Source organism: Felis catus, chromosome B2 (assembly GCF_018350175.1).
Source record: "Felis catus isolate Fca126 chromosome B2, F.catus_Fca126_mat1.0, whole genome shotgun sequence".
Classification (NCBI taxonomy): domain Eukaryota; kingdom Metazoa; phylum Chordata; class Mammalia; order Carnivora; family Felidae; genus Felis; species Felis catus.
Genome location: NC_058372.1, coordinates 45,672,905 through 45,693,973, shown reverse-complemented (window position 1 = coordinate 45,693,973; position 21,069 = coordinate 45,672,905). Strand labels below are relative to the sequence as shown.

Here is a 21,069-nt window from a genome sequence, read left to right as displayed (position 1 = left end):
TTAACCAACTGAGCCACCCAGATGCCCCTCCCATAACTTTTATTAAGTCAAGATGTTTGATTACACTCCTCAGTCATTACCAGTCAGTCATCTCCTACTCATACAGAAACAGTGACCAGAGATAGTGGATTCCCCCCAAAAAATAATACTCACATATTTGTACCCTATTGAAATAAAGGTAATTTTTAAAATATCCAATATCTCACGGGTGCCCGGGTGGCTCAGTCCATTAAGCGTCCGACTTTGGCTCAGGTCATGATCTCATGGTTTGTGGGTTTGAGCCCCGTGTTGGGGTCTGTGCTGACAGCTTGGAGCCTGGAGCTACTTCAGATTCTGGGTCTCACTCTCTCTGCCCCTCCCCTGCTCTCCCTCAAAAATAAACATCAAAACAATTTATATATATATTTATATATAACGTGTATACATATGTGTGTGTGTGTGTGTGTGTGTGTATGTGTGTGTGTGTAGCAAGGGGCACCTGGGTGGCTCAGTGGGTTAAGCATCCAACTTCAGCTCAGGTCACGATCTTACAGTTCGTAAGTTTGAGCCTTGCTTTGGACTCTGCACTGACAGCTTGGAGACTGGAGCCTGCTTCAGATTCTGTGTCTCCCTCTCTCTCTGCCCCTCCCTTGTTTGTGCTCCGTCTCTGTCTTTCAAAAATAAATAAACATTAAAAAAATTTTTTTAAATATGTATATCAAATACCTTTGGACTTCCCCTGTGCAGTATTATAAAGCTTTTAACATAAATGGATTAAAACCAGAAAAACAATTCCTTTGTCAGATTATGAGTTTGTTTTCCATCCAGAAAGTATGGTCTCCAGAAACTAATTTGCTCCAGCAGAAAAACTCAACACCCAAGGTCAGCTACCCAACATCCAAACATCCCTGCCATCACATTATGCTTCTTCCTAAGGAAACTTTTGTTTAAGACGAAACAAAACAAAACAAACTGACAAAGTAAACCCCACATAAACTCCCACACGACAATGTTCTCTGAGAAGAGGCTGGCCCCATTCCCAGCCCCATAGTGAGTCCAGATTGGTCTAAGCCAATTACTGCATTACTGATCCTCTCGCCAGTGATTGATTCAGACACGGGCCTGAGAAATGCGACTTATGAGGAAATCTGTTGGGGGTCTTCTGGAAAAGGTTTCTTCCCTCTTAGAAGAGATGCACAGAAAGAGGCAGCTTCCTTCTTCCCCAGGATCTTGTTTTGCCTGGTTGTGTGGCCTGTGACCAAACACAAGCACAACGCTCATGCTCTGGGGATGAGCAAAACAGAATGAGGAAGAGGACTTAGGTTCTTAATGACACCCTTGAACCTCGAAATTAACAAGCTCTATAACTGTCATGCTTCTGGATACTGTTATGTTAGTGCTAGGACGTCCTTGGAACCACAGTAGAGGGGGCGGCCATCTCGCCAGCGCAACCCAACGAAAAGCCCCTAGTAGCTGCCAGAAGGAATCGGAGGTCAACCAATCACCGAGCGACACCTTAGTTCCCAAATAAAGCCTTTGACTGCTAAATGTTTTTAGCCTCTGACTCCTATCTTTACCCTGCCTTACGCCTGACCCTAACATTTGGTTTGCCTGCATGTTGGTAGCTCCAGTTGGGGTCGGCCGCCACGACAGCATCGGCCCCTACAGGCATAGTGGAGTCGGTCATGTGGGTTTGGTCTGCATGTTTCCTGGCGGCGGCCTGGATGCGCTCCCTCTCCTCAGGGGTGAAGGTAGAGGTGAGGATTACCTGGATGTCATGCCACGTGAGACTGTAGTCTTGGGCAAGGTATTGGAATTCCTTAATGTATTGGGTGGGGTCAGCCGAGAATGACCCTAGCCGCTTTTCAATGGCGGATAAGTCTTGGAGGGAGAAGGGGACGTGAACGCGAACCAGGCCTTCAGGCCCTGCCACCTGGCGGAGAGGTAAGATGGCCGCTGGGGTCTGTCCGCTGGGAGGGGCCTGAGCACGAGTTCGGGATGATATGGGAGGCGAGGGCGGGACGGCTGGGGGTTGGGGGTACGGAGGGGGGGCGAGGGCCGGCGGGCGGCGTGGCTAGATCCTCTAACGGGTGGGAGATCGGGGAAGTTGGTGAGGTGGGGTCCTCGGCGGGGGTCGTGGGTGGGCAAGGAGCACGCGTGCAGAGGGGCAGGAGGAACATAGGGTGGGGCGAGACCTGAGGTCCCAAAAGGCCATGACGTAGGGTATTTCTCCCCATTTTCCCCGCCGAGGGCAGAAAGTGTCCAGATCGGTTAAGACTTGGTATTGTAAAGACCCCTCGGGTGGCCATTGAGAATCATTATCTAATTTGTACTGAGGCCAGACTACAGTGCGAAGGCGGATGAGCCGGTTGCGACGAAGTTTGCCTTGTAAGCCCAGAAGCGGGAATTTTTAACAGACGTTGGAGGGGGGTAAGAGATGGAGGCGGTTTAGACTCGTTACTCCCCATGGGCGTGGCAGGGCGAGGCGTCCCTCGCGCTGCAATAAGGGGCCTTGCGCGTGCGGAGGAAAGGAGACTGACTTGCGAGACGTCTCCCGTGGGTGTCAGCCGTAGTTGGAGGAGGGAAGGAGGGGTCTGTCCTACTTACCGGCTCCTGTAGGCGCTTGAGAGTAGGGTGTTGGCCTCTGGCTTGGCGAGGAGGGAGCTCAGCCAAGGGAGGCGAGCTACTACCTCCTCCCGGGTTTTGGCACCAAATGTTAGGGTCAGGCGTAAGGCAGGGTAAAGATAGGAGTCAGAGGCTAAAAAATGTTAGGAGTCAAAGGCTTTATTTGGGAACTAAGGTCTCCGGCGAGGTTCCCTGACTCAGGGAGAGAGAGAGAGAGAGAGAGGGAGGAGTCAGGGAAGTCGCCCCCAGGTGTGGTGGGGTGAGGTTTTTAAGCTGCAGCGGTTCGGGGTTTAGGTCCGGGTGGGCCTTTTTCGCGTCAGGTCGTGCTGTCGCTCGGCGATTGGTTGACCTCTGATTCGTTGTGGCAGCTACAAGGGCTTTTCGCTGGGTTGCGCTGGCCATGGCCGTCCCCTCTACTGTGGTTCCAAGGACATCCTAACAGTTAGATAAGAAATGCCCTTATTGTTTAAACCAGTTCCTGGAAACATCCAAAATGATAAAGACCAACTTTGCCTCTAAAACTGTCTCTCTCAGACGTGCCCTTCCTGGACACGACAGGCCTAAGAGGTCAGACTCCTTAAAGCCACCACAGAAGAAGCTCAAAGAGCATTTTCCCAAAACCCAACATTGCTCAAGTTGCCTGTGGGACAGAGAAGGAGATCTGCGTGAAACTGCATTATTCAGCCTCTCTTGCGACTAAATTCTAATCTAAGGATGTAAGAGGAAATAACATATGCCATTCCAGACTGAGCCGTAAACGCCTCCCCAGCGGGCTCCTCCAGGCTCTTTCCCACGTTTAGCTGACTGGCCAGGAAATGGCCTCCCTTGGGAATGCCCTTGGAAGTCAGGAGTCGAAGATGGATGAATGACTTGTGGAACTGAGGTCTACCTTTTCTTGCTGAAACGGGAATACCCATAATGGACCGTTCACCTCGAACAAGATATAAACTTGCACTGTTTTACACCGCTAAAATTTAGAGGCTTATTTGTTACGATCACGAGTATTATAGCACTAGTTAATACGACAGAGTTACAGGGCTTTGGTGAATGTTGCTGTGAATGAAGTGACAAGAGGGTAAAGAACATAATCCAAGTTCATAGATAAGGAAACAGGATCAGAGACCGAGGTGTCTCACTCAAAACACCCAGGAAGTAACGTGAGGGGCTGGCCTAGAACTCAGCTAGTCTGGGTCCAAATTCATATTCTTCTGGTGTCCTAACCCACAAAAGGCCAAGTGGATAAATGCCAACCTGGTTCCAAGTCTTGAAAACTGATATTGACCAACACACATCAGAAAAGACAAATCCTATATGAACAAACCAGTACAGATATTTGTGTTGTAACTGATTGGCCTCTAAATGCACCACTTTCAGATTTATTTTAAACTTTATTTTCAATCAGGTTTACTAGAATTATCATGCGATTGATATCCACTAATATTCTAGTGCAAATTAATATCCTGTAGGTTAATCTGGAATATTGCTAACATTCCCCTTCTTTTGAGCATATGCTTTATCTTTCTAATGAACCCATAATAGTATTTGCCCTTAGCTTTTTACAGTATCAAAATTAAGAAGCCATGATTTTCTTCTTTCCTTCAATTTTTTTCCAAAAAAAAATGTTTTTATTATTGAAAAATCATTTAAAGATCAGCCACTGAGCCAATTTGTCACTGTTGAAGTGACAGGTAAGGAGGTTACAGGTAAGCATGGGAAAGAGGCTTCAATGACCCATGTGGCAATAGATTAGGGTTGGAGACATACATAAACCCATGTTTAGTTTAATCTAGATACAAAGAGCTAAATAAAGAACTATTTATAGATATACACATGCACAGATTAGTATACAGACAGTCCCCAATTTACAATGGCTCGACACACAATTTTTCAACTTTATGTTGTTGCGCATCCAGTAGAAACCATACTCTGAATTTCACAAGCCATATGCAGTAGGATCATCTCTCCTGATGCTAGGCAGCGACACTAAGCCACAGATTCCAGGTCACCATGCAGTCAGGAAGGTAAACAACCCATACGCCTTCAACCAGTTTTTCACTTTCAATATCATATTCAATAACTTACATGAGATATTCAACACTTTACTGTAAAATAGGCTTTATGTTAAACGGCTTTGCCCAACTGCGGGCCAATGTAAGTGCTCTGAACATGTTTAAGGTAGGTTAGACTTAGCTATGGTTTTGGTAGTTTAGGTGTATTAAATGCATTTTGAACTTGCAATATTTTCAACTTACCATGGGTTTTTTAGGACATCACCCCACTGTCAGCTGAGGAAGATCTGCACACCCATGTATTTCCTTGTTGTCGGTGGCGAAGGTTTAGAAGTGATGACACCCCAACAGCAAGCAGCACACTTAGCACCCAGATCTTTGTTTCTAATACCATTGTCTAATAGACAAACCAGGGCTTCTCGAGAAATGGCTGATACTCAGAAAAGATACAAGACAAGCCTGCAATATCTTTTAGTGCTGGAAAATACGGAATACTTTTTTTTTTTAAGGACCCAATAATAATGAGATATGTCAAAGGGAGACAGAGCACCCAGTGGGCAAAGTGGAACCAATCTGAGCAACAAAGGAAACAAGGTATTGAATTCTAATCCAAGCACAAGAGAAATATTTATAAATACCCCTAAACCCATGCTGATATAAAAGCATTAAATAAATGGAATGGAATGGAATGGAATGGAATGGAATGGAATGGAATGGAATAGAATAGAATAGAATAGAATAGAATAGAATAGAATAGAATAGAATAGAAGAATAGAAATCTCATACAGGAGCAAGGGCTGGGTGGAGAACCATCAGGGATATTATAGAAGCTATTGGCCTGGGGGTAGGGGGTGGGGTGCTGCAAACAGACTGGTCTTCAAGGTCAATTTCAATTTTAAAGGCTGGAATTTTTTCTTTTATCTTCTATATAACACCACCTTTAAACTGTTGCTCTTAATTAACCATTGCCCCTGTTTCTGAGCTGCCTGCAGTCTCTCTGGTTTTCTAACTGAAAAACTGATTCCACTAGGAAAAATAAAACTCATCTATTAAGAGGATGAGATTTTTCAGCTTTTTTGTATGCACACGTGGGCATATCTCAAGTATCTGATGAAGAGTGGGTCATTTTACTATGATTAAGAAAGTGTGAATGAATCATGTTTTGAATCCCCATTTTCTCTATGAAGTCAGTGCAAAAAGAACAGAAACTTTGGAAAGCAGGTCTCCAGTTCACAACCAAACTTAGAACTTGTCTTGAAGGGTTCTTCACATTCTTTCCAGAACACTGGGCCTTGTGAAAGGCCCAATCAACAAAAAATAAAATACACACATCCACTTACTAATAGTAAAGTTTTTGAAGTTGATGGGATCTGCAGGTGAGAGTTTCTCATCTTTACAGGGTTAGGTACTCAGGGAGGAATTGTACCTGGTGGGAGTTTTCTCTCCTCTGTGGTGAAGGAGACTCACTGTTTTACATATTAAACGACTCCAGTGTATTTCCTCCTAGCCCTGTCACCCTCTTTATTGAGGCAAAACCTATGTGATGGGTGTCCCAAAATGTTTGTTTCTGTAATTCCACTCACAAGAGAAAACTAGATAGCCTCTGGGTCTACTTCATATCAGAATAAATCTGATGGAAGGGAAAATGGGGAAAGGGAACTGAAACCAGAAACTAAGAACTTTTTGTCCTAAACTTCAAAAGTACAGGAAGTGAACATAATATTTTATGGGAAACTACACACTGCCTGTGGATCTTCTCTACCAACCCGCGACACACACAAACACACACACCAAGCCACAGGCGACTGCTATTGGCAAATGCCTCCTCTCCAATCACCAGATCAAGGAAGGGATCTCTAGAGCCCCAACGCACCACCCACAAATGGGGTCTCTGGCAGCCCTCGGCTGCAGCCTACTAGTCTGGAATGACGGCGGGAAGGTGTTGCAAGGAAATCCCTTGCATGCTTTGTGGTATGTTAAAAATGCAGCATCATCCTCTCTGCTCTCTTTTTCCTTCAGCAGGAAAGCAGATTTCGAGGGCACAGGGAAACTGGAGGGACAAAACGGCTGCTGGCCTCCAGGAGCCCTCGAGCTCCCTCCCTCCACACCCCCCCCCCCGTACACCCCCTCTCCCCCCCGCAGGCTCTAATTGCCTTTGCTCCAATGGGCCAGCAGCACCTTCACCAGTTTCCTCTTCCATTCACTCCAGCCAGGAGGGAAGAGGGAAAACAAAACTCTAAAAATAACTGCCAGCATCTTAAAAAAAAAAGCTTAGCTGCCCCCCCCCACCTCGCTCCCTCCCTTCTAGTCTCTCTCCTCCCCGCCCCCCTCCGCCCCTTTTGGGGCACATGTCTGCTTCTTACAACACCGAGGCACATGGTTCCAGTTAGGCACCGAACCCCATCAGGACGGAGAGGAAATCCACATCTGTGGGACGCTCCGCACGGAACCACCTCCAGCGAGGGAGGCCGGGGGACTGCAGCACCGAGATGAAGGGCTAGACCGAGGGAACGCTGCTCATGCGGTGAGAGGGGCGCGGGAGGCGGCGAGGGCGCGGGGAGGCCGGGGAGGGGTGGGCCCCGCGGTGCCCCCGCAGCGCGCTGTCGATATTTGCCCGCCTTGCTGCAACTTGCTGCAGTGTTTGAAAGAGTAGTAGGAGCGCATGGAGGTGGGGCCGGGGAAAGACCAGGCGGAGTGGTTGGGGGTGAGCGCGGAGGGGTGGGGACGCGGCGGTGCTGGGGAGGGGGGCTGGCCCGGAGGGGGGTGGGATGGGGGAGCGGGGGGGGGGGTGGCCCGGCGCTTACACATGTCACATGTGCTTTTTAAGACGGCCGGGAGCGCCTGCGAGCTGGATCTGGTGGAGGATGCTGCGGCAGGTGCTTCGCAGAGGGCTCCAGTCGTGCTGCCACAGGCTGGGCTTGTGCGTGAGCCGGCACCCGGTCTTTTTCCTCACCGTGCCCGCAGTCCTGACCATCACCTTCGGCCTCAGCGCGCTCAACCGCTTCCAGCCCGAGGGCGACCTGGAGCGCCTGGTCGCTCCCAGCCACAGCCTGGCCAAGATCGAGCGCAGCCTGGCCAGCAGCCTTTTCCCCCTGGACCAGTCCAAAAGCCAGCTCTATTCGGACTTACACACCCCTGGGAGGTATGGCAGGGTGATCCTCCTCTCCCCACCCGGGGACAATATTTTGCTCCAGGCTGAGGGGATCCTGCAGACCCACCGAGCCGTGCTGGAAATGAAGGTGAACCACAAGGGCTATAATTATACTTTTTCCCATCTGTGTGTGTTGAAAAATCAGGATAAGAAATGCGTGCTGGATGATATTATTTCAGTGCTAGAGGATCTCAGGCAGGCTGCCGTCTCCAATAAGACAACAGCCAGGGTGCAAGTGAGGTATCCCAGCACTAAATTAAAGGTACGCTCCTCCTGCATGCTTCTGCCAATTAAAGAGGCAGCACTTCATTTCTTGCCCTAAACAAGCAAAGAAAATGCAGAGGTCTCATCCTTAAGACTCAGAAGCTAATGCTTCTTTCATTTTGGGGGGGAGGGGGAAAGATGGGCAACTGAGTGAAGAAAACAGGCAATGAATGGTACGACTAGATATTAAGAAATTCAAAGCCAAACAAAACAAATGCCAAAAAATGAAAAAAAAAAATGGAAAAAAAAAAGTTGTTTCTGAGACCCTGCAATTACATCTTTGTTCAGGGTTAATAAATCAGTGAATGGAAGGGGGAGGGGGAATCCTAAACAATTTGGGGGATTTCTTTTCATTATGGGGCTCGATGTATTTCTTATTACTGATTACACATCCACCTGGTGCCATGTTCACCTATTTACATCTTCAGCCTGGTTTGATTTTGACATGTAGCGATTTTGTGTTTTGGTGCCTTGTGAGTGTGTGTCTGGAAGCAGTGGATATGAATGTAGTAGGGATTTCAGGAATTATGTGTAAGTGTGTTAGCATAGCAAAAGAAGCAGAGACATTCTATGTGTAAAAATGGGGATGTGCAGGTAACAGATGTTCCCGTAGACTGAGTCCTGTTACCGTCCTTTCCCGTCACAATATCCAAACCAAACCAAGATGATAGCCCAATAGCAAAGAAAAAAGAAAAATTCCACAGTCAGCAGAAGTTGCAAAAGAAAAAAAAAAAAAGATTATTTCAGCATTAAACATATTACGCTGTTTGAACTCTCGATTCAAATTTTGTTGCTCAAATGAGATTTCTAAACTCATCCTACACTGTCAGGATTGAGCTGCTGCAGGCAATGAGGCATGCAGTCTCCAGGTGACTGAAGTTTCAGGGACAAATGTGACTTCCAAAAGAGTCACTGCACCATTTGTATGCTCGACCCTGTGTGTGCTCAGAACCTGCACAACGGAGAACTCCCAGGACAGGTGTTTCCCAAGAAGGAGGAATTTTCTTTCTTCTAACGTGTATAAGGCTATGTGTGTGCTTCCATGGAGATAATGGAATAGGAGGGACCTCGTTTGGGTAAATGGATGGCCGAATATCATTAATATTTCTCTTTATGTATTTGAGATAGTCAGCATCTATACACGATTTAAAAATAACTTTCTGGGGTTATTTTAGATACAAAGGCTCTTTATTGTGCATTGAAGGAGAGTTCTGTGCGCTTAGAAACTAGGGATTCCTCAGGAAACCTCATAACCTGCCTCCTTTTAACACGTTGTCCTTGTTTAAATGCATCCAGAGGCTGACAGGGTTTCAGCTTTACAAAGCTGAGCAGTCCCTTGGGATTTACTGAAACTAGACAGATGATTCATCAGCTTGAAATCTAGGTAAGGAAGGGCTTGCCTGCTTCACACTTATCGAAGGAAGCATGATGAATATATGTGGTTGGGCAGCATGCTTTTTGTTACCCGAATCCTTTGCCATCAATATTATCACTTGCTACAGGAAAGGATGCAGTGGAGGGAGAGGTGATCTTCTAGCCTAATCTTTTAACTGAGTTCTTACTTATGCCGGACATCTGGTGTAAAAAGCCATTTGAAACTGTGTCATATTTAAGTTTCAATTTGTTTTCCCTGTGGAGGCAAGTTTGCAGATTATTAACGTGCATTATTAATTGGGTCCCTTATTTCCTTTATTCAGCAGTACGCTCCAGGTGTAAGAGCGTTGGCCAATCAGCCACTGTGAATATTTTGTTTATCCGTCAAAATCATTATGACATTTACAGTATAAACCCCTGAGGTCTTTAATTCCCTCATTTAATATTTAGCTGTGCTCCTGTGATTTGCTAGGGGCTCTTGCAGGCACATGAGACAGAATTTGGGGTCAGAAAAACAAGGTTCTTATTCTCACAGGGCTTACAAGTAGTGTATGTCAGTATCCTCACCGAGAGTTGCCTGTGAGCAGGGATTCTGCAATCTTTGGGTTCCTCACTGAGCCAACACCATACTAGGCCTATCATTGGCGCTCCATCTAAACTTTTTGGCTGATTGACTGGTGGATCTACATCTTGGTAGGAGTCAGTGTATAATCATGAAAGAATGGAATAATTGATTACAAAGGCCAGTGTAATAGTATTAATAGAATTATTCCGTTAACCATAAAAAGAACAGGAAAATTACACCTTGGCTCTATAAACTGTAAAGCCCTATTTTGCTCCGTTCTAATGTCAACGCTTCCACACATGTGCTGGCTTGACTCTCACTGCATGGCATCAGTGGGAGTTATAGAAGATAATGTTTGGGAAAATGCATCCTTTGAGTGTCTTTTGAGAGCAGTGGGTCCTCTCAAGCATCCGGATGCAATCTCACACATGCTAATGTAATATAAAATATAATTTGTGGAGTACCGTGGAGAGCTTGAATCCTATCAAAGGGTCTCCAAGGATGTCTAGGTTAAGAGCTCCTTGTCACAGAGCAAAATGAGATGGCCTCTTGTTTTGATTACATGTTATTTGGAGATGATTTTGATTCACATGTGGCAGTGGTTCTCAAGAAGTGTCCCTGGGATGTTGATGCGTGGTAAAGTTTGAGAACTTCTGGTGTATGCGATTTGAGGGGAAATTTTGTACTTAACCTTTTATGGCCCTCTAATTCATTTTGCTTTCCTCTGTCATACTTGGGTCACCTCTCTTCCCAACTCAATATGGAAAATTTTCATGGTGGAAGATGCCATTGATAGGCAGGGAAGCAGGAGTTGTGGGAAAATGCAAAATAAATAGCACTGGCTGGACAGTGTGAGCAGGGATTGGCAATCTCTTGACACGGAAGAAGCAGCAGGTCAGTTCTCAGAGATAGTCTGAAGATGTAGAAACACCGATTGACAGAAAGAAGCGACCAGAAACAGTTCTGACCATTGGAAGGACATCTTCCAAATATCACGAAGACACCCAAGTAGTCCTGACCACAGAATGGTTTAGAACTTCTGATAAACACGATTATCTTGCCAAAGTGATCCAGAGAAGCAGAGACATGGAAAGTTGGCTGGTAACAGAGTCTCAGATAAAGCTGGTTTGAAAAAAGCAGGAGTCAGCTTAGAATACTATAGAAGAAATGAAACATACACGTTTTCAAAAACTGTGTGGAAAAGGTGCCCAAATCTGCAATTCCTACACCTGCGTGATAGGAACTCTATAAGGGTGTCTCTAATTAAAATCTTTATATTATTATATCCATTATCATACTCCAGATGAGGCACAAAGTCATGTCTTATATTCCTTCTATGCTATTTACGTTCCCCCCAACCTAATTCAGTTCTTTATAGATAGTATTCACATCATTGATTAGTCTGTTGATTAATTTGTACATTTGTACTGTAATATCACAAAATTATCATCGCTTTTCATACCTCTGTGGCATAATTTTATTTTTAAAGGTAGTCTCTACATTCTCCAGATTTCTATAAAGTGTTTTTCGCCCCAATAGTTTAGAGACCTTTTTTTTCCCACCTAGTAAACTACATATTGTATAAGTTAATACAATGTGGCTAGACTGAATTTCTAAGTTAAATACATAACATATTGCTGAACCCAGTCTCTTGAATAAAATGAATCAGGTGCTCAAAATCCTTAAGCAAGGACCACTCTGGACTCCAAGATCTTTACTCTGGCCACAGTAAAATGCACAAGTAAAAAGAAGAAGCAGGCAAATGGGGTCCATAGAAAATGGTGAGAAAGAAATGAAGCAGATTTGATTCCCCTGCAGCCTGTCCTTCCCACTAAATTTCATTAATCCCACACCTATGAATAGATGTTGAACTGAAGTGTGTGTGCTTCAATATACCATATTTAAGAACAGGAGCAAAGAAAGATCTTCCTGTTTCTTAATAAAGGACAGCACTTCTGTGGGGACATTTCCAGGTTTGGAAGATATTGGCATTGATTATTTCATTCCAGACTCAATGGAAGGGCAGCCTAAGCCAACATGCAAAGTGAGGACCAACATTATTTTAGAGATTTCCAAGAAAGTTTGGTTTTTCCAGACCTCTTTCCCTAATTTATTCTAAAATCTTGTAAGACATCCATGTCAGGATCTTCTCTCAGGATATTTTGATTTAAGCTTACCTTCCTGATTCTGTCTCTTGATGGGGGAAAACATTGCTACCTTACTGAATGTTCAGATTTATTGTGCTTTATACATAGCATATTATTGTTATAAGTTTGTGAGTCAGGGGAGTATTTTTATTCTCATTTTATAGGTAAGGAAGCTAACGACCAGGTTAAATGACTTGTACAAGGTCCCTGAGATAGTACACGTTGGAGCTGGGATTTGAATCCAGGTGTCTGTACTGAATTCTTAATCACAATACTACATTAGGTCCCATCACGCTCTGTGCCATTCTTTGTAACAACAGGCCTTTGTACTAAGAAAAATCTCATGCCATAACTCCCAAGTCATCTCAGATCTGCATTAAAAGACCACTACTGATCTTTCACAGTTGTCTGCTGGCTCACTCAGATCCACTAGTTCATAAGATGGGGAAAGGAAGCTTCACTTCTCTTATTCATCCATAAGGGGGTGAAACTTCCAGTCTGGGCAAACCCCTACTGTATGCTGACCAAGGAACCTGCTACAAATTGTTTAGCAAATGCCTCACTGGCCAATGATTTCATCTTTAATATCATTTCACATCAACTCAAAACAAACCATGGCGAGGCTCCATGATCAACTGCAAGTGGGAAACCTACAGTGTGGTCTACAGTTTTCAGACAGGGTATTTTGTCCCAGACAAGCTTGGGTGTTTTTGTCTTAAACTGGCATCAGGAAAAATAATTGATGATATAGGTTGGGATAAGACAATGGGGAGTAAATTGGGAAATGTTCAGGAGCTCTAAGTTCTAACCCCAGTTCTTTAAAGATCAGTTGTGTGTTAATGGACAAATCCCATCACCAATCTGGACTTCAAGTTCTAGCATTCTGATGTAATGTTCCACTAGGTAGTAGATGACTATGATTACGGTGGATTTGGGAGTATATTCTAGAATATTTTTCCTATGGAATAAAGTAGATGTGTTTGGTTAGATCTGAACTATGCTGTTCAATAATGGTAATCACAGTTTCCTAATGAAGTTATTGTATATATATTTCCTAACCACTGAGTCAGGATAAGTTGGTTTATTAAATTTTTCTGACTGGTTTAAAAACTGTTCCTTGTACACGGGGTACCTGGGTGCCTTAGTCAAGGTTGAGCGTCAGACAGTTGATCTCAGCTCAGGTCGTGATGTTACGGTTGGGGAGTTCGAGCCCCATATGGGCACTGTCAGTACAGAGCCTGCTTGGGATTGTCTGTCTCTCTCTGCTCCTTCCCTGTTTGCAGTCTCACTCTCTCTCTCTCAACAATAAATAAACTTAAAAAAATAAAATAAAATATGGGGTGCCTGGGTGGCTCAGTCAGTTAAGCATCAGACTTTGGCTCAGGTCATGATCTCATGGTTCATGGGTTTGAGCCCCATGTTGGGCTCTGTGCCGAGCTCAGAGCCTGGAGCCTGCTTCAAATTCTGTGTCTCCCTCTCTCTGTCCCTTTCCCACTCATGCTCTGTCTCTCTTTCTCTCTCTCTCTCTCTCTCTCTCTCTCAAAGACAAATAAACATTAAAAAATAAAACTGTTCCTCCATACAAAGAAGGCAAAGAGAGACCAAAGAAAGAAGCAGGCCACCCTAGATTGGTAGATGTCAAGGTTTAATGAGCAAGAGAACTTCTGTATGAGGCTTTTCCTGGGCAGCCACAAGATGAGTAGATCTCTATACCTGCCTGTGAGAATCTTAAAAGTCTGTATACAAGCCTGTGTTCAGTTACATACACGGTCCAGATGGTCTCACCAACACATTGCTTTCTCAGGGCTGCATCCTTGAAAACATCTCTCACTGTGAGAATAATGGACCGTATGTATATTGCAAGGCCAGGGGAAGAGGTCAGGAGCCTCTGATTACCCAGGTCAAGCTTATGGGTCAATCAGAGGTCATGTCCTCTTAATGACCTCCTCCAACACTGAGCATCCAAATGGGCAAAAGGCTTGCTTGATGGGGGAGCTATCTCCTTCTCCTTGGCTTCAACAAAGACCTATTTTTAACTAAAGTAAATAATTTTCATAATTTTATTTATACTCTCTTCATGTTTGAAATTCAAGGATTAAGGGATGGTTTTAAAAAAAAAAGGAACAGAAATGGTTCTCTCCATTCTTTTCTTACTCTCAGTTGATCTGCTGGTGTTTCCGTCAGTGGTGCAGGACCACCAAGAGCTTGGGGTAAGAGTGGAGAAAAGAAGTCAAAGAGACACAACATGGTGGGAGTGCAGGAAGAACTAAGGCCACTCCCCCCTCCAAAAGAAACCACTCCTTTGCCTCTCCTGCCACTTTAAGCAATGATAAGCTCTAACAGTTATTTTCTCAGCCTTTCCTATTATAGACATTATTTAACTGAAACAAGCTATTATATTTTGCATTTCAAAATACATTGTGTTTGGAGAGTATTTTCCATTTTAACCCAATAGCTGTTACATCATTATTGGACCACATTGCTTTTAATTCAATTTTAGAGTGATCAGCATATGTTCAAGCCTATTCTAGATACTTCCAAGCACTTCTGTATGTGCTTGGTATAAATATTTTTAAAAAAGGAGTCTGGAAATTCCTAGACTCTAGATTTGTGTAAGACGGCTCTAGATTGAACAGCAAGTCTGTTTCTTCCCTGAGTCAAACAGATCACCTTGGGGCCCCTCCCCAGGGTGGAATCCTGGGAGTAACTCATTTCTCTGGATTGTTTCTGCCCCTGTGCTGGTCGATAGGGTTACATTTATCCCAGCCCTGGCACGCAGAAACGTTTAGGCAATGCTTCTGGTTAAAAAGGGTGCCAAGTTGCATTGTAAATAACAAAATCAATTTCATTTTGTTTTCTAAGACCTTGTTCCCTAAAGTGTTACATATGGACAGGCAGCATCAGTATCACCTGGGACATTATTAGAAATGCAAATTCCCACATCTCACCTGACAGGAGTCTGCATTTTAACAAAGCCCCTAGGTGATTCATGCATTTGAGCATTTGAAAAGCTCCGGTCTAAAAGCTACGGTCTACGACACAAGGTGGACCTCTGCATTCCTCATTCATGACTGAGCTTGAAATAATGTGTCAATTCAGACCAAGAACACCCTAAGAAAATTGAGTAGTTGAGCCTATAGCCATATCATTCAGGCACGTGATAGAGATGTTGAGGAAATGCCTGGAGAATTAGCAAGCAGCTCTTCCGCATGGAGAAACCCTCGTCCGTATCAGCTGTCGTTGGGAACTGTCACCTGGTTAAGCTTAAAGCTGATTACTGTCGTTCAATATTTTCCAAAAATGTTGAAATTAAATCTAACCATCTCTTTAAGAAAAAAACATCAGCAGCATTTTTCTCAAGGCCCTTTGCAGTTTTTTTTTCACGAGAGTGGCAACATTAAGGCCTAGTTAGCCTAATTATGTTAATATAATATGAGAACACAAGGTATAGGAACTATCCATAGGAGCAAGAGTATTTGGGAAAATGAGACACGAAATTACAGTGGGGCGTATTTTTAAAGTGACGTTGCAATCCGTGCTTTTCTCACGATTATTATGGCAGAGCCATTCACTGAAATCAAGGCTTATTCTCTGTCATTCAGAGAAATTCGGGACCTCTGAAAGGTACCTGATGAGCAGCACTCAGAATGAATGGACTCTGTTTAGTTATAGGATTTGTGTTAGAACAGCCAATGTTTTCCCTCCAGAGCTACCCTGCCAATACGGGGAGGGCTCACGTGGGCCACTCTGACTTTCCTCTGCTGCCTCAAAGGCTGAAGGCAGAGTACTTACTGGCTCTGGATTCTGGAAAGTGGTTGTACATACACAGGGTTCTCATAGCCTCAGGAGGTCCTGAATGTTTGTGGCAGGTGGAGGCTTGCCTGGATGCATCAGGTTCAGCCTCAAAGTTTACACTTCTTTTGAATGTTCAAGTCTGTTCTTTCACCTCACCAGGTTTCTTAATTACCTGGAGGGAGAGTGTATTCTTTTTTTTTTTTAAGTTTATTTATTCATTTTGAGAGAGACAGCACGAGCAGGGAGCAGGGGAGAGGCAGAGAGAGAGAGAGAGAGAGAGAGAGAGAGAGAGAGAGAGAATCCCAAGCAGGCTCCACACTGTCAGAGTGGAGCCAGATGCAGGGCTCCAACTCACAAACTGTGAGATCATGACGTGAGCCAAAACAAAGAACTGGACACTTAACCAACTGAGCCACTCAGGCGCCCCCAAGAGTATTCAGTTCTGATTGGCACAATAGTTCACGCTAATGTGGGGAAGGTGCACATTTGATTTGAAAGTCATTCCTGTGCACACTCATCTAGGTAATGATTGTGTCGACTCTGTGCCAGGCTCCATCTTGGTCCCTGGCAATTCCGTGAGGCACAAAACAGATGTGCATTTGCCCTCCAGGTGCTTAAGCCTGGCAAAAAAGGCAAAAATCACACGAATTCACATCTACAGATTATCATGGAAGAAAAATGGCACTGTGAGGGTGGAATACCAAGTCTTGAGGTGTTGGATACTGCTGCCTTCTGAGGAGGTGACTATGAGCTGAGATCTAAGGGGTGAGGAGGTTAACGTGCATGGCTTGGATGGTAGACACAAGAGAACAAAGGGGACGACAGGCACCTTAGAAGCATTGGATAAGAGCCACCGTGGGGGAAGGTACGGCGACGATGGGAAGGGACATTGTAAGAGTTTCTTGAGCATTGATGTAACACAAGTCAGATCCAGGTCTATGGATCTAGATTATCTGGGTGTAGATCTTTGCTCTGCCCCGTTAGTTGTATGACTTTGTACAAATGTTGTAACCTCTTCAGAACTCAGCTCCCTCCTCATAGTCCCTACCTCATAGCACTGAGTAGACTAAATGAGTTCATGATACCTAAAAGCAGTGCTTCTCAAGCTCTAATTGTTACCTCAAGCTCTAAATGTTACCTGGGGATATTTTCAAAAATACAGATTCAGTTCCAGGAGGTCTGGTGTGGATGAAAGTCTGCATTTCTAGCAAGTGATGCCGATGCTACTGATCCATGAACCCCACTGTGAGCAGGAGCCGTATACGGCATTAGAACAGCACCAGGTTCATTGTAAATTCTTAACAGCTGCTCGGGGCTTAACTCCATGAGCACTGATACTCTGCCCTTAGCCAGATTAGGTGAAAAGCCCTTTTTGTTTCAACCCTCAAAGCTGAAAATCTTTCTGTCATATGGTCGTCATCCTTATTTCCTTAGTAAGTGCAGATCCCTCTGTTTTTTGCACTAAAGACCTTAAGCTGCCTCCAGGGTTATCATTCTGACCTCTCTTTGCTAAGGATAGTAAAGAGCAGATAAGGAAAATGTGGGACCTTGGTTCTCTGCATTCACTGGGTTTGGAAGTATCTCAGAGGTTACATTTTTGTGATATTCTTAGCAGAGCTAGCCTTGACCACTTTCTCCCTGCTAGGTGTTTGTGACATTCTCGTTCTCCTTCTGTGTCTCAGATGGTTCTCTACTTCTTACTGGCTCCCTCTTCTTACTGTTCCCATTTTCATAATGGCCCCCCATAAAACACTCTTTTTCATTGTCTTTTCTCTCCATATTCTCTCTCATTCAAGCCCAACATCTATTTTCTTCCACTGTCTATGACTGTTGAATAGCACCTTTATGCTGCCATTTACTCAGTCTCCAAATCTCAGTCACCTGTAATTAACTCTTTCTCCCCCTCCCCCCAACCAGCCAAGACATATACATAGTAATAGCTAATTAACTGTTAGGTCCTGATCATTCCACTGCAGAAGTCCTGCTAGCATGGTCCTTGGACCAACGGCACCCACACCACCTAGGAACTTGTTCAAGATGCGAATTCTCAGACCTCATTCCAGATCTGCCGTAACTCTGGCAATGGTGCCCAACAGCCCTTTGGTGACTCTGATTCCTACGGAAGTGAGAGAACTCCTGCTCTGCAATAGTGGTGATCGGTCTTGGCTGAGTGTTGGAATCACGAGGGAAGATTTGACAATACTGATGTGTGGTCTCATCTCCAGAGGTTTTGATTTAATTAGTCTCGAAGTGGCATGGGCATTGGGAATTAAAAAAAAAAAAAAACACAACAAAAAACCCACAAAAACAAAACAAAACTCTGCTGATTAAAATGATTACCAAGTTTTCAGACCAAGGTCTCTTTCAAATTTCTGTTTTTCCTTTTCTTTCTCCTGTCCCTCCCTTGGGACTCCATTACTCCTTACCTACTTTATTTATGTGATAAACTAATCTCTCTTCTATAATTTCTCACACTTGGAATGTAGCCTGTGTAACAGGACTATAAGCATCTCTTGATTATATTTTTCTTCTAACCAAATCTTGCAAGTGCTTCCCATTGCCTGGAGAAGAAATTACAAACTCCTGACCACGGCCATGGAGAACTTTCCTTGTCCAGGGCACCAACTTCCCTTATAGTTTCCAGTTGCTGTATATCCTACGCTGTCACCAAACCAAAGTAAGCCACCCCTGTACTTTCCTGTTTTCTTACCTCCACTCATACTGTTACATTTGCTTGGAATTTCTTTCACGCTGTCAAATTCGGACACATTTCTTAAATGCTGGAGCCCCAAAGCCACTTTTTCCACAGAGCTTCCCTAAGTGCTTCCAAAGGTAGGAAACACTTCCACGCACGTTAGAAGTACTTTGAAGGCAGTTTCCTTAATCACAGTCTAAGTTTTATTATTTGTTGAAAGTCTTTGATGAAATAAAACTGTATGTGCCTCATGAACCAAGAGAGCTGGTAGCCTTCATTACGTAAATTGACTTGTCTGGGAGGAGCTAGCCAATAAGGAGGTCTGTGGGACAAGCCATTGGGGGAATGTCTAAGAGAACAGGGAAAAAAAAGGTGCCACAGTGAGTCTGACATTCGAAGGCTGTCTAAACCCCAAAGATAGATGGCCACAGGAAGACACTGAAAGCTGTTCCTGTGAGTGGTCTTAAGATGGCACAAGCAATGTTGGGCTAAAGAGACAAAAGGCTGGGACACCCGGGTGGCTCGGTTGGTTAAGCGTCCAACTTCAGATCAGGTCATGATCTCATGGTTCATGGGTTTGAGTCCCATGTGGAGCTCTGCACTGATGGAGCAGAGCCTGCCTGGGATTCTCTCTTTCCCTCTCTCTCTCTGCCCTCCCTCACTCATGCTTTCTCTCTCTCTCAAAGTAAATCAGTCTCATAAATGAACTTAAAAATAATAAAGAGACAAAAGGCCATCAGAAGAGGAAAAGAGAGCCATTTTCCCCACCTGTATATAGCACACATGTGACTTTAGCTCACGAGAGACTGCAGGAAGCATGGTATGGCTTGGGCACAAGGTAGGGCTGTCAGATTTAGCAAGTAAAAATACGAGGCACCAAGTTAAGTTTGAATTTTGGATAAACAAAGGATAATTTTTTTAGTAGAAATGCATCCTATATGTTGCATTCTTTACTTATCTGAAATTCAGATTTAACTGGGTGCCATGTATTTTATGTGGCAACCTAGCAGTAAGAGAATTCACAGAATCACATCTGAAGACCACAGCACCAACTTCAGAGAGTCAGGACCAGTGCCAGTGCTAGCTCACGTTAATGGCAATCAACCAGGGGACTGGAGAGGAAGACCATGGAAAGTGTTTTGGGAAATAATAAAGAGAGCAGAAAGACTCCCAGAAATGTAAGGGTAAAAGTTTTCAGGGGCCAGAGTTCCCATCTTAAATTTTTTTTTTTAACGTTTATTTATTTTTGAGACAGACAGAGCGTGAATGAGGGAGGGTCAGAGAGAGGGCGACACAGAATCCGAAACAGTCTCCAGGCTCTGAGCTGTCAGCACAGAGCCCAACGCGGGGCTCAAACTCACGGACCATGAGATCATGACTTGAGCCGAAGTCGGACGCCCAACCGACTGAGCCACCCAGGCGCCCCCAGAGTTCCCATCTTAAAGTGAAGATACAAGCAAGTGAAATTTAAGCTCTTGTACTACAACCTTATTTGTATATTCCGTCCATAGGAAACCCAAGTACTGTTTTAATAGTTCCAAGTGTTTATTTGCTAGTGAAATGAAAATTGAATGAGGAAAAGAAACTTATCCAAAGAGTCTGCAAGCTAAAGATTCCATTCAGCAGTCTTTTGTTTTATATTTTAAGATAAAAAATACTTATGCACAAGAAAAAATTTTAATGAAAGAAAATAGATGATGGATGTAAATTAGTGAAAATCTGTTGCATGGGAATATTAGCAAACCAAAATATCAACTCCTAGACAGGATAGGTTACCCTTCCATGTATGAAATGTTGCATTAGAAACCGAGATGAAGCATGTTATTAAACATGCGTATAACAGGGGGCGCCTGGGTGGCATAGCCGGTTAAGCGTCTGACTTCAGCCAGGTCAGGATCTCGCGGTCCGTGAGTTCGAGCCCCGCGTCAGGCTCTGGGCTGATGGCTCGGAGCCTGGAGCCTGTTTCTGATTCTGTGTCTCCCTCTCTCTCTGCCCCTTCCCTCTTCATGCTCTGTCTCTCTCTGTCCCAAAAATAAATAAACGTTGAAAAAAAAAATTTAAAACATGCGTATAACAGCACAAAGGAGTGTATGTGCTATTTAGAATCTGTCTTATTCTCCTTCAAGATTATAAGACTTTTAAGGGCAGGGATCATATCTGATTCACACTTCTAGCTTAAAAGAAATGTGAGAAAATTCTAGCTTTTCATTTCTCTCTTCCCAGGAACCAGATCTTCCTGCACAGTGCAGTTTGTGGGATAATCTCTTTAGGGCAAATTCCTGGGGGGAGGAGGCAGAGCCTGAGTAATGGAGCATGAGGACAGGGATGGTGGGGCACCAGTAAGTGTCCCCAGAGACAGACACGCACCCTGCTGGAGCTCCCAGGGCCCTGAGAAGCCCAGGGTCTGAACTAGTTTAATGACCCCTTTTCATAGATAGAGCATATCTCTCTAAGGGAATGGCACA

At 44.3% G+C, this 21,069-nt stretch overlaps 1 protein-coding gene and 1 long non-coding RNA gene across 9 annotated transcripts in view; one reads left to right on the top strand and one right to left on the bottom strand.

Moving 5' to 3' along the window:
- The window catches only part of LOC109499696, a 30,358-nt gene extending 23,250 nt beyond the window's left edge, over positions 1 to 7,108 (bottom strand). For 2 of the 6 annotated variants that reach the window (XR_006597812.1, XR_006597817.1), the window contains exon 1: positions 2,587 to 2,723. This is a non-coding gene — a long non-coding RNA (uncharacterized LOC109499696). Of the gene's footprint in view, positions 1 to 1,747; positions 3,040 to 4,856; positions 4,994 to 6,976 lie in introns of those variants that run through there. The other 4 variants (XR_006597816.1, XR_006597815.1, XR_006597813.1 and 1 more) reach the window with 4 other exon arrangements.
- PTCHD4 (patched domain containing 4) overlaps positions 7,002 to 21,069 on the top strand; it is a 181,484-nt gene continuing 167,416 nt past the window's right edge. The window contains exons 1-2 of one of the 3 annotated variants that reach the window (XM_045057630.1): positions 7,002 to 7,137; positions 7,441 to 8,026. In XM_045057630.1, coding sequence (XP_044913565.1) covers positions 7,133 to 7,137; positions 7,441 to 8,026 — 591 coding nt within the window. In that variant the 5' untranslated portion in view covers positions 7,002 to 7,132. Of the gene's footprint in view, positions 7,138 to 7,426; positions 8,027 to 21,069 lie in introns of those variants that run through there. The other 2 variants (XM_003986223.5, XM_045057629.1) reach the window with 2 other exon arrangements.